Raw genomic sequence first — 19,198 nt, forward strand, 5'->3', positions numbered from 1 at the left:
CCAAATGTGCCATGTGGCTAACCACTAATTTAACCACATAATAGGTAGAAACCAAAAAAAAAAAAAAAGTGGTTGGGCTTTCATGAGAAATGGCACGAGTTAGAACATGTGGATTATGTTCAATGTGCCATTGTCCATGAAACGGAAATAAAATAATGACCACTAAAAATATTAATTTAATCAGTAATGTTGGGTGCAGAAATGTATTTTTTTTTTTTTAAATTATTATTATTTTAAAACGTGCAAGTAAAATTACTGATTTAGAAATATACTCAAAAAGTAGAAGTACCCATAAAGGCTACTCAATTACAGTAACGTGAGTATTTGTAATCCGTTACTTACTTTCACCTCTGTTACTACTTCAGTAACGTGTCCTTAACGAACATGGCAGGACTGGATGTGAGCTTTACGAGCAGCACCTGAAGGCATCATAGGGAGGCGCTTCCACCGCCGCTGAAGCTGCATCTGTCTCTCTCTCTCCCTCTCTCTCTCTCTCTCTCTCTGCATCTCCTTCACCACCTGCCGCAGCAGCGATGGAGAGCTTCTGTAGATGTTTGTAATTCCACTGAAGAGCCCAGTGAAGAGAGCGGATAGATAGAGAGGAGAGGCTTTATCAGGGAAACACAGCAGAGCTGGAGGTACAGTTGGAGGCACGAGCTGCAGCCGGAAACACTGACATATGGTTCGTGCGGCTGCTCGTGATGATATCTGACACAAACTTATTGTAGCATTGGGAGCATCTGAAAAGGCAACGCTGGGGTTCCACCTTATTCCATTTCATCGTACTTCTTTGTTTTTGTGCGCTCCTTTCACCTCTGTTTCCATTAGTTTGTGTAAAGCCTGGACTGCGGTGCTGCTTTCAAACGCCTCCTGTAACCAGGAAATTCAATTCGAGGCAGTTGTTGCATTCAGGAGGTGGGGATAGTGTGTGTTGTTGTCCGTGTTTCCATCGGTTGCAGTAGGAGTCTCCTCGGCCGATAAAGACATGTCTGGACACTCTGTGACCATCCCGGACGACCAGGCGTTCGCCAGCTTTAAGGCCGAGTGTCTGTGTGAGGAGGACTGGACCACGACCTACAACAAGGGGGGCATTACAGTGTGGGTCCAGGCTGTGGAGGAGGGCAAGTCCATCCACAAAATAAAGGTAAGACCTGCTAATCCACTCAAGTAATCAACTTTTACATTACATAAATATTTTAACAACTTTATTTATGTATTTGTTTATTTATTTATTTATTATTCAGGCTACAGTCACTGGGAGGCAGATTTAAAAAGAAATAAAAAATGAATCGCTAAGACAGGGGTTCTCAACTGGTCTCACCCTGGGACCCACATTGTGCCATTGTCATTAAATCGCTACCCATTTTTTATTTTTATTTTTTAGAATGCAATTAACCAAATTTACTTTTTTTTTTTTTTTTTTTAAATAGCTGTTGAACACACACACATATATCTATGTATTATTTTTTTTACAGCATGCCTGCCAAAAGAAAAGTTTCTTTCAAAATAAAAGACAAGTCCAACATGAGAGACATTAAGTATTTATTTATTGGCCCAAAGGTATAAATAGACTGTCCCTCTATTCATTCGCAGCCCCCCTCATTGGCCAGTTTAGGTGACGTGATAGGTGCACCACGTGACTTAAAGTTCCGTCAGTTTTATTTTAGCTCATATTTATTTTTAGCTACCTCGCTAACCCTTTTACTTTATCCCTAACCCAGGAAATACCCTAAAATAAATGTTTATTTTTTTCATATATGTTTTTTTAAAGGTGGAATTTGCCATGTGAAATATGTTAAGATGAATACATATATGTCAAAAGTGTGGGATTCAAACCCTCGTTAGCAGAAAGAAGAATCCTTGAGTCAGGCGCCTTAGACCACTCGGCCATCCTGACACAGTGAAAACACAAACACATTACGCTTATGTAGAAAAGCTCTGGAAAACGTACCCATAGTCCCGGGGGCTATTGATACGTTTCTGTATCAACAGACTTTTCCTTATTTGTTTTTGACCAGCTATATGTGACCCACTTTGGGGTCCCGACCCACCAGATAAGAATCGCTGCTCTAAAAGGTTTCTCTTCCTCAATATGATTTCTTTTGTGTGATAAATATTAGCATGTTGATCGGTGATTGACAATTAGATAAAGTAAAGAAAGATGTGTCTTAAGCAAGTTTTAAACTAACTCACACATTTCAGCTGTCTCCACTGTTGTTTTACTGTAAGTTTGCCTAGACAAGGCAAGGCAAGTGTATTTACATAGCACATTTCATCCTTAAGGCAATTCAATGTGCTTTACATGATTAAAAAGTGCAACAAAAAGCATTTAACAGTTTAAAAATCAATGAGCAGTAAAAACATTGAAAATCAGCAGCAAAAACTTTAAATCAACAATAATATGATTAAAAATCTCCCTCTCAGTCATACGCAGTAGAGAAAAAGAGTGCCTTTAACTTGGATTTAAAAATATTCCCATTGGATGCTGACAGTTTGTTCCACTTCTTTGCAGCATAACAACTGAAAGCAGTGTCACCATGTTAACTAATGTTATATAAGGTTTAAAACATATTGCTTTAGCCTGATAAAACCTTGACTACCCTCTGGCCACTACCTGAAAAAAAAGGTCTAATTAAATAACTGTATAAAGCGATAGCAAGTGAAGAAGGAGAAGAAGACAAAAGTGTATTAAAGTAATGATGAGCAAGCACTTTTTGTAAAACTTTAGATCCAGAATCAGCAAAGCAAAACCAAAAAGATTTGATTGAAAGGGAACACACTGTACCTCCCAATCTTTAACTATCTATTGAAAACCCTTTCATGCTTCCCTCTCTCACTTTTCTTCACATGTCACGTTAAGACTATAATCTGGACTGTGCTTATTTCAATCTTTTCAGCATCAATTATAAGTAGCTCCAGCTCAAGAAAACCCTCCAAAAACTCCAAATTGCAGCTCAACTGGCTCCCTATTGTTTACCCACATGATGCAAATGATTTATTCTTACTTTTAAAGCGATTTATAATCTCCATACCTATGTCACCTGATCTCTGTCCCCATTCATGCATGCACTCTCAGATGTTCAGACGTTTAAAGTCTGGAACCGACACCAAGTGAGAATGCTGTGCTCCAACACCATCTGTTACATTTCTTTGAACTCCCAATGCAATCAGGGGCAGAACTGACTTTTTGATGTCATTTACCAAAGCTCTGTAGACAAAAAGCTGTCAACACCACAAATTGAAGTTATAAAGAACACAATCGGTTTTTAAGTTGTTCTTTGCTGAGGATGTGAAAAAACACATTATGCACAACTGGTAACAAGTTCCCCTAATGGGAGGGTGAAATTGGAACTAGACATGTTTAAAGTCAAGTACTTTTGTAGTTGTCAAGTTTAAACATGAATCACTAAGTTGAAGTTTTTTTTCTTATTTATCCCAAGGACATAAGAAGACAAAAGAATACCTAGTCAGGTATTACATGATGTAGTCAGAAGTTGCAAAAACCTTTGCATCTGCATTCTTTTTAGTCACATATTAACTCTTATTTCATTGAACCCAATAAACGAGAACTTGTAGTCTTTTTTTTTTTTTTTTTTTACTGAGTTTTGACATTTCACTGACCTTAAACTATGTCAGAATACTGTTACCACTGGATAACACAAATGTCCAGCTGGTGGAAAAAGTGCTGATTTTTTTTTTCTTCTACGTTTAGGTAAGGTGACACGGCTGGTATGTGAAAGTACACTGTGTGCAAACTTTGTTATCTTGGTAAATAGCAGTCGTGGCAGTTTTGTCTCCGGTGTTAATGTTTGTCTTGGAAGATGATGTTATTTTTCCCTACGAGACAGTCCATGTCCGATTAATTAATGTTAGGATGTTTATAAAGTTGATAAAGTGTTTATCCCTGTTATAGTTCTTGCAGCCAACAGTGAGGCACAAGTAAATTACCTATACATTTATTATTGGCTTTTTTTTTTGGCAGCAAACATTACAGTTGCTTCCTATAGGCTCACATGTTGGCAAGGAACCTCATTGGCTAATATCTCAGAACTTAAATGGCTTAAAACATCTTGTGGTGTTAGATTTTGAGGCGCATTTGTTCTTGCAGCTAAAAGTTGGGAGGGTTACTTCCTAAACCGTTTTTCCTTTGTGTACTTTCCTGCTTGCCAACTAGTTTATCCGGGTTTGAGGAGTGTGTGCAAAGCCAACAGGTGTTTACTCCCAAAACGTGTTTTGTGTGTGAATGGGTGTGTTTCTATGTGCTTTGGGGCGCTATCTTCAAAGGATGAGAAGACCAAGGGCGTTTTGATCCACCTCTGTCTATTTCTATCTGTCTATATATTTTTTTTTAGAATTTTTTTGTGCTTGTGTGATCGTGCGAGTAAACACAAAGTCAATGGACTAACCGTGATTGTGTAACACTTAACATCATTTGCATTTATGTGTTCTCTGGGTGAGCCCTGTGTACAGAGGGCCGGGATCCGCCTATTCAGGTCTGTTTTCATACAGGACAGTTGTCTTTTGCCATCACCCTAAAGGCAGCTGTGAGATGTAAATGTTGAACTTTAACAATCACATGTTTGGGTTTTGGGTGTGTCTTGTTTTTATATCGGCTAACTCCAAATCTTTATGTAAATATGACAGCAACAAGAGCCTAAATGTGGCATCATGTGATGGTGTTTATTTATGCGTTGGGGCTGACTCCCTGTAGGCTACACTCTGTAAATGTTCATGAAAAAAGATGACATTTAATATACAGCAGTGGCTGGGTGCACTAGTTAGTGGTTAATGCCTTTAAGTGTATGTGTGTGTCTATGTGATGATCTGTAGGCAGTAAGAGATGCCATGGATATAGCTTATCTATTTATAGTTGCAATAGATGCATGCATCTTTGCTGATGTGTGAAGAATTTTTATTGAGAGATTTTGATAAACCAAATCTATCTGCACCTTTGGTGAGTTTTCTAAAATAAGTTTAATAATAAATTAAAACTCCAATGTTATTCAAGAGGGGAGTGGACATGCTCATTGAAATCATCATTATCTTTAATGTGTATTTATTTATCATTAACTCCATTATTGTTGTCAAAACAGCCTCTGCCTAAACTAAACTAACTAAATGACATATTTTCCTATCCAGTAATTAGAGTTCACGTATTATCCGCAGACGTTTATCGTGATTATTATGGTGATTACCTCCACCAAGGAGGTAATATTTTGACTGGTGTTTATTTGTTCAGGATAACGTCAAAAGTACTTAATAGATTTTTACAACATTTTAACCAATGACAGTCCTTACGTCATGGAAGATTCCATTAACTTTTGGAGGGAATCCGGATCATCATACTGATTCTGGATCAGTTTAAAAAAAAAAAATCTAGAAATCCCTATGTCTCATTATTAGCGAAATTTCAAAAATTAATCTCGGTTTGTAAATGATCGATCAGTTATGTCAGGTTGGATTCGCAATTACTCCAGTTTCATCTGGATTGAATCCGAATTGTACATTTCATCACATTTTTTCCAATATAAAATCTGCCTTTACATTTGGACCTACTATAGCGTTAATAATGGACATTTCTTCCAAGCCTTTACAGTGTGAATGATCATGGTAGTATCTAGATTTGTCCACCAACAGGTTAAGTTTCTTGATTTGATGCCCACGTTCATGCATTGGTTTTCCCTCTGACACAGAGGTGATACACACTCCCTTTAATCATAACTCTTCACCCAAATCATGTATTTGCAACCAAAGAGCTGACGATGGGAAATGGCAAAGTGGTGTAAAAATAATCAAAGGAGGAGTTGAGGAAATAATGAATGGTTAGCATCCCCTTAGGGTCTCTAATAACTGTAGGACGAATATGGCTGGCGTTGGGAAAATTCTTAAAAGACATTTATCACTAGTGTCACGTTTCATTCGAAAGGTTGCGATTACATGCCATCCAACTGGCATGCACTGCCATCCAACTGGGATTCTTGGCCAGTGCTGGTTTAGAGCTAGCATTAGTAGCACAGCCCTACGAGGAAGTGGTTGAATCACAGAATCCTATCATCCATTCATTTTCTGACCCACTTGCTCCTTTTTTCAGGGTTTCAGGGGTCTGCTGGTGCATATCTCCACCTCTTATTTGGCGTTAGGCTGCAGTACACCCTGGACGGTGCGCCAGTCCATTGCAGTGAATTACAGAATTTGATAATAAGTGGGCCACGGCCATGCACACACACATTGGTTTGTCAGTGAACGGAGTCCCACACAACACAGACAGTGATGTTTTACTGCTAATAGTTTTTCATCATTGTGTTTCTCACTTCCAAGACCTTAGAAAAAAGCTGAACTTCTGCTCTATTTGGCTAGTTCCTTTTATACCAGCTTGAAACAGAAACTGAACAAATAGGCAGGGCAAGGGTTATCATAAGTGGTAGTATTTTGTTTGGTGCCGCCCAACTACCTGAGCGAGCGTTTGTCTGCAATAATTTAAAAGTTGTGGAACAAAGCCTGGAGAGGATGTAAACTGAGAAGATCACCTGCTGCCAATAGAGCAAGGCTCCATCCAGCCAGCGCTTTAATAATTCACTATCTCTTGCCTCTGCAAGCTCATTTGCGCCCTCCGTCTTCAAAGTAGGGCTCCTATTGTTCATGCATGCAACTGCATATTTTGTCTCCCTGTGCTTCGAACTCAGTTTCACCCTCATCTCTCCCATCTCATCTCACTGCTTCATCTGTTGCGTTTACTGAATTAGAGCCTAATAGAATTACATACACATGTACTTAGCTTGCTCTGCTGTCTTCATCCCTGCCTGCAGTTCTCTCTCTTAAGTTTTCGTTTCTCCTCCTACTCCCCTTTTAGCATGGCCGTGAGTACAATGAGTCTATTATTCTCACAAACTTACAAGTCCTTTATCCATCTGTCTACACACAGATATAACCTACAAGGCCTGACTGATACTTTAGTGCTTCCTGTTGATGCCACGTATTTGTCAATAGCATTTATGGTTTTAAAGTTGTCAGATATTTTGATGCAGTTTCACTGTGTACATTCAACTTTCTACATATACATATGCTCGTATCATATCGTATACCAGATGTTTTTTTAGTTCCACTATATAGTATACAGAGGCCAGAAGTTGCGGTTTTGTTTTTTAGTAGAAATGTTGTGGCTTCTGCTTTTGGGTCTAACAAATATTTTACTGACACTTGTCGTGCCAACAATCAAACAATCTATTCTGACCAACAACAGAAGGGTTGTGGGTGATTTAAGGTTAATATAGGTCTGCTTTATCCCCCCTCATCATTTTCACCCATTATCAGTATTATAACCATTTTGCGGAGGTTTGAGCAGCATTCAACGACTAGTGTAGTGTTTGTTTCACTAGTTTTAAATGTTTACTATCAGTCCTGCATACTATTGTCTTGCTCAAGGCTCTTGGAAGGCTCTGATCTCTGTTGCATTATTGTACAGCCATTTGATGACCTGTAGACTCTAGGGCTGCCCGATTATAGAAAAAAAATAATCGCGATTATTTTAGTCATAATTGAAATCACAATTGTTCAATCGATTATTTGTCAATTAAAAAGTTATTTATGTTTTGTACAAAAACAGATAAAACATATTCTTTAAACATAAATAAAATCCTTCAAACACTAAAATCAACTATGTTTACTTTTTCACAAAACAATTGTTGCACATTATGTGTCTTTGCTCTAGATCTTCATCATCAAACTCAAAGTGTTCCCATATCAGAGAATTTAACTTGCCACTTGTTTACCAAGTGTTTTTGCTGCGTTTCTCCTGCCATGTTTAAAGACCACCAGCAACAACTTTCCTCGTGTTAGCCTGCAGGCTAGCTTTGGCTTTGAGAGGGGCGGGGCAGAGGGGAGGAGCTTGCATGTGCATGGATTAAACAACTCAAAGTTAGTATTAATAACGTGTGTGCCAAGCTTTATTATTTGTAGATGTTCGAAATAGTGGGTTTGTTTTATTTAACGAATAAAAAAATCTTAATCATTTTTATCTCAATTATGTTATTTTTGTTATCGTTGGGTGTAATATTTGATATCGTAATCGAATTTCGATTAATTGAGCAGCCCTAGTAGGCTCATACTGTTCTGATAAGTATTTGACTAATAAAGTTCAAAAATAAATAAATAAATTAAATACTGATTTGACTACTAAAAATTGGCAATGAGAATCAAAATATCGCCCATGCCTGTTTGGTTTATGTGAAACCTCATGGGATGATGCATCTGTAAGAGTTATAATAAAGGTATATCATTGAAAATATAATAAAAAGTAGCTCTACAAGTGCACTCTTATTTATGGCTCAGTGAACATATGTGTTTGTAAATGTTTATTTTTAGTTATTTGGTAAATGAAATTGGTAATTTGATCTAATAAGTCATTTTCTCTTCCATGAAACCAATAGCCTTCTTTATGTTGGAGAAAGTCTTTAGGATAAAAAAGATTAAACCATCAAATAGATTAATTTTTATCATTATTAGCAAGTTGTTAGCTAACGTTCATAAAGTCTGAGGTGAGAAAAACAAATTAAACTGTAACTGAAGGGGGATGGTGAACATTTTCTTCAATGAAGTGCAATAGAAGAAAATAGAAGAGAGCAAGAGGAGGCAGCCTGAGCGTTGTGACGTGAGATGCATTGGGAACGGCAAACAGAGCAAATGCATCTGTGTTAACTTAATAGTAGTAAATGCTCAGTGCTTTTCTATTCTATTAGTGTCCTTTGTCTTCACTCCTCACTCTTTCCTGTTATTATCATCCGGATTGATCTCCTGATAATCGTAACTGTGGTTACTGACACTCCTGGGAGGTGTATGTTAAAGACAGGCACGAGTCCCTGTAGTTTGATTACTGTATTATGCTACGGCTCATCGCCACGAGGGTCACCAAAATAGATGCAATAAAACACTGTAAAATAGGCTATGCAATCTGTCATATGTTATTTATTTTATGATTTTTTTTTTAATGATATTATTACTGTTGAGTCTGAATCATTTATTTCCTCTGTCAAAGAGGTACTGGTCATTTTTTCGCTGGCTTTTAGTAATTTTTTTGTTGTTTGTTAGCAGGATTACGGTATGTCAATAATACTTGCCTGATTTTGACAAAATTGTAACCAAAGGCAGACGTCACATCATGGAAGATTCTATTAACTTTTGCAGGGGATCCGGATCAATGTATTGATTCTGGATCAGTTTCAAAAATCAAAAAATCCCTCTCTCGTCATTGGCGAAATGTCAAAAATTATTTTCTCAGTCTTTCATTGACCAATCTTTATAAAATTTAACTCCGTTATACCATACCATACCATACCAACTTTATTTTTAAAGCATTTCAAAAACTTTACAGTTGGCCGGACACAAGTCATAAAAGTGTCAGGTAAATACAACAAATACAGCCATAAATAAAACAAAGACAAGTTTAGTTATGAAAATAACAGGAAAACTGAAACAATATCTCACTTAGTGACTGAGGTTTGTTCGTCAATTACCTCACCAAGTTTCCTTTTCATGTATTTGGTTTTTTTTTTTTGAGCAGGGACAAGAAATCAAAAAACAAAAGGATGAAAAAAAAAAAAAACTTTTTGTGAACAAGGAAACTCCAACAGAGAAAAATAATAGATAAGATCCATGTGCACTTATCCCATGACCATTTCTTAATCATACAATTTCCATCATATTGTGTAAGGAAAAAACTGACTAACTAATAATCAGTAACTTAAAGCAACACCGTGTAACTTTTGGCCACTAGGGCGCTAGACCGGTAACTTTTACGTCAAGCGCCCCCTAGTGGCCACAAGCGTCGCAGCACCGTTGCAAAAATCAACAGTCAGTCGGGCCTGCCTCCCTTGTCTTTTGATTGTGTATGCAGACAGTAGTTGACCTGTTGGTTGACGAGAGATCATCGACCCACTATTAAAGAAAAGTAAAGTTAGTTTTATGTAACTCTCCCGTCCTTCACTGTCTGTAGTGCCGCGGTAGCAGCTCCTCCCTCCCACTACAGTGCAGACGGCTGCTGCGGTGGGCTGTACTACACTTCCTCAATTTATGAGGGTAAAATTAAAGCAGTTCATTTCTTGAATAAGCCTACATTCTGAGTGAACTCATCCTTTAGTAACTCCATGCTGTAAACGTACGGCTGGAGAAGAAGGAAAAGAAGTGATCAGACCTCTCATTCTCTCTTTCTCCTCTGTCACCGCTTCTACACACACACACACGCACACACACGCGCACACACACGCACACAGTGTGAGTTGAGCGATAAAGTGATGGAGTGACCAAAAAGCACCACTTTGTGAAAAATACTAGCAAAAAATACTGTCAAAAATTTAAAATAACTCATATGGGTCAACCAGATTACAGCCAATATAAGGCAAAATGTGGATATTTGGCACTTGGCTGAAGTTTGCGCTCTTTGAGTGAATTTGTCTGTTCAATAGACAATATTAGTCCGTTATCCTTCACAGCGTGAAGTAGTGAATGGTGTCAGCAGTTTGAACTTTCACTGTAGTTACCTCTGTTTTATGGGTGTCAGTTGGTCTCTTGTCTGCTGAATAGTTCCTTTCCTGATATGACTCATCAGATCAGTCGTCTTATACACACACTAACACACACAGGCATGCCACCTTTTTTTACTGTCTTTTGTTTGCTCATCATTATAAAGTTTGTAACATTGATGAAGTTTTATATTTGTTATCTCGTGCCTACCTTTGTCAGCATGAAGTGGGTCAAGTGCTTGTGCCAGTGCAACGTGCAGTGTTTTTGCTAATGCGGGGTCATTAAAATCTAATGAAATTTCCATCTTCTTCGTAGCTTGCTTTAGATACAGAGTTGTGAAATGTTAACCCCCTGTGGTGAAGTACCTTAAATGCCTGAGCGCTGCACTTCTACCTGCAGTTCACTGTGCATAGGACTAACCCCTTATATTACCTTTGTCTGTTTCTGTCTCAGTCTCAGATTATTTGTAAGGATGTGTCGGCTGCGACCATGTACGACGTCCTGCATGACCTTGAATACAGGAAGAAATGGGACACAAATGTCGAGGAGACCTTTGACATTGGGAAACTGACGGTTAATGCAGATGTTGGTTACTACGCATGTAAGTGATATTCTCATGTTTAAACTTCTGCATCATAAAGCATGTGTCTGCATTCATGTTTTAACGGCTTTCTCTTTCCGTCTCCCAAGGGAAATGTCCCAAACCTCTTCGTAACCGTGATGTCATTACTCTTCGTCCTGGCTGCCAATTGGGAATGATTACATCATCATGAACTACTCTGTTAAACATGCTGTGAGTATAGTTGAGTGAGCAAAACGCATGGAAAAACATGCATGTACTCAGCTGCAGCCATGCTCATTGATCCTGTCACGGGCTTTGTGTGTTCAAAGGGGCAAAGGAATGCTCAAGCTGCAATGTGAAACAAATGGGCCATTTAGAAATGCTATATGTGAGCATTCAGTGAGCAGTAGAAAAACATTAGTCCCTCTTAGGATGGTCAGGAGACTTGTACTAATGTGAAAGTCCTCTACTTTTTCTGGACATAGAAAAGGACATTTTTCAAAGAGAGAGAAAATGTTTCTTGTTGTGTCTGCTAATTTAGATACTTTGGATACCAAAAAAATTATTTGTCTTTTTTTAACTTTCCGTGTTAAAGGGATCCTCCACTATTTTTTACAAATGTGGCCTAAAACCTTTGAGATGTCCGTATTAGAAGATCTATGCCTAATTAAAACACATTATTTTGCACCATATTCATTTTATCAACCTTTAAAACTGGGACCACTTTACCCTGTGCACCGCCATGTTGAAATGACGTCATTGGTGACGTGATTAGTCCCTTTTACTCCATTGAGTTCTATAGGGGTGAAGCATTTAATTTAGGATCATTTAGCAGCTTTTTCAGTCAAAATGACAACTTGCTTCTACGAAAGAGCAGAGAGGGAACTGTCGCCCCCTGTGGCCACAGATTTTTTTCGGCTCACGGTTTTAATTTATAATCTCTCAGTAAACAAAATAGGTTTACATTGACTTTTTTTTTAACTTTTACTGATTATTAGAGCAACCGAAAGCGGCATACGTTGTCATTGTGACTGAAAAAGCTGCTAAATGATCCTGAATGCTTCACCTCCTATAGAACTCAATAAACTAAAAGGGGCTAATCACATCATCAATGATGTAATTTCAACATGGCGACGCACAGGGTGAAGTAAGTCCCAGTTTTAAAAGTTAATAAAACAAATATGATGCAAAATAATGCGTTTTGTATCATAACTGGTTTCTTTACCTCAGGCATGCGCACACTGTTTGGTTTCTTACTTGTGTTTTCTAATATTTCCATGTAAAACAAGCTTTAAAATAAAATTATATATAACTATAGGCGTTATTGTCATTTTCTATATCGCCTAAAATATAAATCCCGATATATCGCACTAGCCAAAGTGGAGGTAAATTTTTCATGTTTTGATCTAAAGCCCCAATTTGTTTTTGCACTAATATCTAATGTCTTCAGTCTTACAGTATACTATAGACAGTTAAAGAAGTTTCTCTGAGTTTCATTATGATACATTAATCAGTTTAAGGGGTGTTGATTAGAAGGAAGAACAGCTCGTTTTACTTACTTTTTTTTTGCAGTGCAATTAATCAGAAGTTGTAAGTCATTTATAGAGAAAGTGCACCATGTGTACAAGCCAATTGGCTTCTGATCAGAAAACATGATTGCAACAATCCCTTGCTATGCCTGTTCATGTGCCTGAGTGTCATTTAGCAAGACCACTGGAGTCCAATAGATGCTCCTGATAGAGGACGAGTAACACCTTGTGTGAGGAACAGTGTGAAAGCGCTCTGCGACTAGGGAAAGAGTTATATAATTCATTAAAGTCCATTTACCATTATTCCAACAGTTATTTTTGGTTCATTTTGGTCTTGTGCTTTACTAAATTAATCTCACATGATATCAGCCCTGTTTCCTATTTCACATCAGGAAGCTACAGTTACATTGAAACTACAGCGAAATTTACAGAAACCTAATTTCCTCATTGTTTATGTATTTTTTTCACTTTTATCAAGTCAGGAATTTCTGTAAATTTTCTTTTCCGTGTTTTCTGTAACGTGTTTTCCTTTTCGCCATCTTTTTGTTTCCTGTTCTTTATCTTATCGTCTCGCTCTCCATCTCCTGCTCATTTTCTCTTTAGCCTCACTAACCTAATGTTTAGAAAAAGATAAGGCGTTTCATGTGACTGTTGTTGACTTCTACCATTGCTTTCCGCATTCCTCTGTTCTGTGAATTAGTAGCCATGAACAAAAAAAAAAAGACTTTTGTGTTTGTGTGTTTAGGTAACATTGACTTTTTTATTGTGTGTGTAAGTTTGTGTGATGATCTAAGATCAGTCTTTTTGTCATTGCACCTATGGTTTAGTATTAAGCATTTGATATTCATGTTTTAGGGCTTCTATGACTATTTGTCTATTTTAAAATATTGTTTTCGGAATGTAAAAGTCATTATCAAGATATTCTAGCGAAAAAAAAAAAAAAAAAAAAAAAAAAAAAGATATTCTAGCGAATATTCTATGTCATGTTTCTGTATGTCCGCTGTATTTCTGTATGATTTGGCAAAGTAGGAATCAAATTTGGCACATAAACCTAATTGAGACTTAAAGATAACTAAACTGTGCAGAGTTATAAAAAGAAGAGGTACTTTTAGTCAATTAGAGCTCTATTCTCCCATGAGCGTTAGTCCAAAAAGCAGCTCAGCAACGCTGTTTTTTGGCTTCGCGCTATTCTCCCCGTACCTAAGTCAGTCGCTGCACACCTTCATCCCAGTTACGCACTGTAGGTGGAGCAGCCCTGAAATGTGGGAGTTCCCATTCAAATCTGGCTTTACGCGCATTCTCCGGTGTGTCTAAGTCCTTTTCCTCTTACGCTCCTCTAACCCTGGAATAAGTGCAGCGCCCCAATGAGGTGAAACATTATATTGCACTAGAAATATGGACTTAGTTACATTAGGAGCCACACGGACTTGTGCGTTGCATAGCAGCAGCTGTGATCACTCAGCTGCTGCTGCGCAATTAATTAAAACTCTGACAGACGCAGACTTCTGTCCACGTTGGTCACAGTGATTCAACTATTTTCATACTGTGTCCAACGTAAAGTCACAGTTTGATCCACTACAGAGTGAAACAAGCTGTTATATGCAGATGAGGATGGACCAGAAACTGTTCCCACACATATTTTAATGAGGCTCAGCTCAGGTCGCTTGAAACAATTTATATTTAAAACTGCGTATTATGGAAGCCAATAGTTCTATTTCACTGCAAGCATCCCTCTATATTAAAGCAGGACGCTCTGTGACCGGGTTATTTCTTCATATCTCCAGAGCATCTAACTGTGACTCGGACAGAAGAATGCGGCCGATCCTCAGTCACACTGCAATAATCTGATCAATGATCGAAGTGAACTTCATCATTTTCACAGATTTCGATGACATTTACAAGCATTGGGAAAACTCCATGTTCCGTGATTTCTAGACAGCCCAAAAAAAATAACGTTACCGCCTCCTTTCCTTTAGCCCGCCTTCATTCACAGACTACGCGCCTTTGCTCTACTTATGCGCGGTGGGCGTGTCAGGAACCTGGACTGGAGAATACGCGTTGGAGAGAAGTGCGTAACTGCAGGCGCGCAAAACAGCGCTTAAGTCCAGACGGAAGAATAGACCCCTGAGTACCTAATGGAAAATTGTATGACATGCTGCAGTAAGACGCTCTCTCTAATAACCTCTGGACCAACACTTCCAGTGTGGACCTGGAGGATCCTGTAACTCTGTGACCTCAGTGAAACTTGAGCTTGTGATCTGCTGTTACACAGTCAAGCACTCTGACAAGTCAGCCTAGTTACTCTAAGTATGTCAATCATAAATGTTGTATTTCCAAGAATTGTGTGTATGCTGGAAGTAAAATGACCAGCAGTCATATAAATGATAACCAGCGGCATCAAACCCAGAATATATATTTAAAATAAAAATTTTAAAAAACGGAAAAACTCATGCACCTCATCAGATGTAAATGTGATGCCTTCAGAGTGTTGCTTTGTGTGATCTGTATCCTCATTTAAAGATTCACAGATAGAAACATGTGGAGTAATGCACCAAGTCTTGTGTAGTTCTCTCTAAACAATGCTGTATCTTTTTTTTTCTTGTATTGTCAGCAAGAATCCCCCCCCAGTGTAACCTATTAGGGCTGAAGCGCTGCTCCAAAAAACTAGGAGTCAAACAGAAGGGGATGGATAAATCAGCTTACACAGATCTATTCTGTCTATAATGGTTCTTTGCCAGCTGCATGTATGCTGCAGTGCGTCTGTCCTAATTAGTCTAACCTAACCCCATCCTGCATTTCTCTTAAATAAATTACAGCCTGTGATATGTTGTGAGAGCGGTAAACTGATATACTGCTGTGGTAATCACGAAGTAGCCACGACTGGAATTTACCAGTCATATACAGTATAACCGTGTGATGCAGAAATTCTGACAAAAATGCACTCGTTTAAAGGCCTTTTTTTCCCCTTAAGGTTAATATTACAACTGGATTTTAGATGAAAATGTGCTTTAAAATGCACGTGGGTTGCACATTGCATTATTGAATTTATGTTCTTTAAGATACATGAATGAGGTTGCTTTAGTGCAGACATGGGCAACTGCTCGGCCTAATTTTATGCACCCCCCAAAGTAAACGTACAAATGACAGAAAAATACATTAAACAAAAGCAAGACTACATTAAAAAAATATAAAGAATTACAACTTTGCAGGAACATACAGTAAAAGACAAGAAAAACACAGAAAGTAGTCCAAAAACACACAAAACTGCTACAAAAATGAACAAAACGACAACAGTAATACACAAAAGGACTCAAAATTACAGAAAATTAGAACACAAAAAGACAAGAAAAACACAAAAGTCTACTCTGCAAACCCACTGGACTAACAAACAAGCAAAACGACAAAATAAATACACAAAAACACTCAAAAAACTCAAAATGAAAGCTTCAATGCACAACTTCAATGACTCCAAAAACATATACATTTTACAGGAAAAGTACACAAAATGACAACAGAAATGCACAAAATGCAATCATAACAAGCAACACCACAACAGACATACACAGAATGACAGAAAAAACGAATTCATTATAGAAACTCTTTCTTCTTTCCTGTGTCAATGCTCGGATTGGTCTTTATTCGAAATGCTGACATGCATGTTGATAATGTGACCCTTCGATCAAACACATTTTTGTGGCCCCCGCTGTGATAGAAGTTGCCCACCTCTGCTTTAGTGCATGCTCCTCTTTCAGCATGTTGGACTTCATGAATAGAAAAACATTCCATCTTAAATGTTTTTGATTTGTGTGTTTTCCTCCACAGAAATATCCTCCTAAAAAGGACTTTGTGCGTGCTGTTTCCTTACAAAACTGGTTACATGATCCAGAGCCAAGGGCCTAATAGCTGTATCCTCACTTACATGGCCCAGTAGACCCACGAGGGTAACTATGAATTATTCAGCACTCTGCCTTGATGTCAAAATGAGTCGCCATAGTAACCATATGACGGACAGACGACCTGCATCATGCCTCACTACCCTTTCATACACACTTAATCCCCCTATTCTTTTTTTTATAATGTTTTTTCTTGAAAGGCTTATTGTGTAAATGTAATTGTCTGTTGTAATGAAGTAAATTAGAATTGATTGATTCTTTAATTTTATCAATCATTCTCTTGTTCACTTCATAGCTCTATTACTCTTTTAATCTTTTTAATCAGTCTTACATTCTTTCTCTTTCCAGGTTCATTACCCAAGTGGGTTGTCAACAAGGCTTCCCAGTTCCTTGCTCCCCGTGTAAGTCCCACGCAGACTTATTGCAGGTCTAGAGTGAGTTTATACTAGTGTCTGTGCAATGTGCATTGGGGCTGCACACAGCATTCTGCTCATCGTGATGTAACGCACTTTCATTGCTTATTCAACATACGCTGTGTATGTGTTTTGAAGCTGTGCTCTTGTTTGCTGAAATAGGCCAAGGTTTCTCTAGAGAGCGCTCCGGTGTGGAGGAGTCCCTTGATGTTGGTGTCACTAAGTAACAGCACTTTGAAATGGTGCAGATCAGTGTTCACTAAATAATAACTTCATAGTTTTCAACAATACTTTATTTCAAGGGGTATACATAAGACTGACATGACACCTTTGGAGCTATGTTGCCATTTTGGGTTAGGGTTAGGTAGGGTTTGGGTAACCAAGTGTTAGGCTTTAGGGTAAAGAACGTCTTGTTAAAAGTGAATTTTGTGTAAGGTTCTGTAATGTCAGTTTTTTTCTAATGCAAGTTTCTCTTTTCAAAAATCCCAGGGGAGTAATTTTGTGGTACAATCCCACAAGGCAAGGCAAAGCAAATTTATTTGTATAGCGCATTTCATACACAAGGCAACTCAATGTGGTTTACATGATCAAAAAGTGCAACAGAAAACATTCAAAAAGTTTAAAATCAATAAGACTATTAAAGTCAGCATCAACAAGAAAAAAACCAAAAACATTTAAAATCATCCCAAAAAAATCATACGCAGAAGAGAAAAGGAGTGCCTTTAACTTTGATTTCAAAATGTTCACATTAGATTGAAAATCATGTTTTCAAAGTAAAAAATCAGGATCTTGTTTCGAGCTAAAATCGTGCAGCCTTACGTACACAACAACTTTCACACCGATCTTCAAACTTCTGCAGTCTCCACTTTATTTTGAAATTGTGTACATTTCTGCGTTGTCTAGGCAATGAAGAAGATCAACAAAGTCAGTATGAAGTACACGGAATGGAAGCAGAAGCATAACCCTGGCTTTAAGCCCTGGCTCTACCCTGAACAGAATACATTACCCAGCATCCCCCTGTCTGAGCTCAGCCTCCAGCGTGCAGAGAGCCTGGAGAAGCTTGATGCGAGCTCTTGTGGAGAGACCCAGGAGAGAGAAGACAGCGACTAATGCACATATGAACGAGCACGCACGCACTCACACACACACACACACACACACACACACACACACACACACAAGCACAATACGTCAAGGATGTGTCAATACCTGTACCTCTTGCATAATTACTTGTATGTTTAGTTCATAGACTTGTGCATTATACCATCTGCATACATACCTATAACCATACAGCTCCTGTCAGCACCAGGACAAACCAACACTTACGTCAACTCAATCAGAAATTTAAATAATATATGATCAAACATATACATGCAATATTAATGCCGTTATAGCTCCACACCCATATTCGCACGGAGTTTTATTACAGTAAACAAATTGTTCAAACATAAAGGGCATATGTATGTTTTTAGTGTTGGTTTATGAGAAAATATTCATTTTAAGTTATATTTACTCACCCTAAAGGGGTGTGTTTTACCTTTTTAAACGCATCAGTCAACATCATTCCCCCAACCTGTAACATCAATATAATGTACAGCTTTAATCATTTTGACCTCATTGTTTTAATGACCACTCATTGGATTTTGTAAACCTCTTGTGAATACACACGTGTAGAAGGCAACTGGAATCACCAATGCTGGCCTTCGTCCTTTGTTTTTCTCTCTCTCTCTCACACACACACACACACACATGCGCGCGCACACACACATTCCCACAAATCCATACCTACTCTCCAACGTACTGTCTGCTTCTCAATTTGAGAGATGTAAGAATGTATGTAGAGTTTGAAAATTAAATATATTGGTTTTTGGATAACATATTTGACTTGTTATTTTTTTCTCCTTTGTGAGTTATGGTTACATGTGTATGTGCTTCTGTTTTAGTTTGACTGGCTGTCTGCAGGTTAGGGTGATGATAGTGTTGAGTCTATAAAAAAAACTCAAACGCACTGACCTGATTAACTGGTTTGTCTGCTCTGGTTCCCACACTCTCTGTGATGACACAAACACATTGATTTATTCACCGTGCAGACGGGATTAGAACAGGGAGGCACCACATGGCATTCAGCCGCCCCACTGTCACATCCTTTCCATTCAGAGGAAAGTGTGTTAACGTGCCCATTTGAACACCTTCAGCTGTGCATCCACAGGTGTGTGTGTGTAAAGGCTTAAATCAGAGTGAGGAATCCCCCCCAAACTGTTGGCATGGAAACTGAGATCCAGGAGA

At 38.2% G+C, this 19,198-nt stretch overlaps 1 protein-coding gene across 1 annotated transcript; it reads left to right on the top strand.

The window, feature by feature from the left end:
- Positions 1–449: 449 nt before the first annotated feature.
- stard10 (StAR related lipid transfer domain containing 10) lies at positions 450–18,099 on the top strand. The gene is given in 8 exon segments (XM_028465608.1): positions 450–1,144; positions 10,969–11,116; positions 11,206–11,250; positions 11,253–11,308; positions 16,429–16,473; positions 16,475–16,547; positions 16,848–16,900; positions 17,816–18,099. Coding segments are annotated over 8 exon segments (786 nt in total). The 5' UTR covers positions 450–985; the 3' UTR covers positions 18,023–18,099.
- The last annotated feature ends 1,099 nt before the right edge of the window (positions 18,100–19,198 follow it).

The sequence above is a fragment of the Gouania willdenowi genome, chromosome 13 (genome assembly GCF_900634775.1).
Source record: "Gouania willdenowi chromosome 13, fGouWil2.1, whole genome shotgun sequence".
NCBI classification, from domain to species: Eukaryota; Metazoa; Chordata; class Actinopteri; order Blenniiformes; family Gobiesocidae; genus Gouania; species Gouania willdenowi.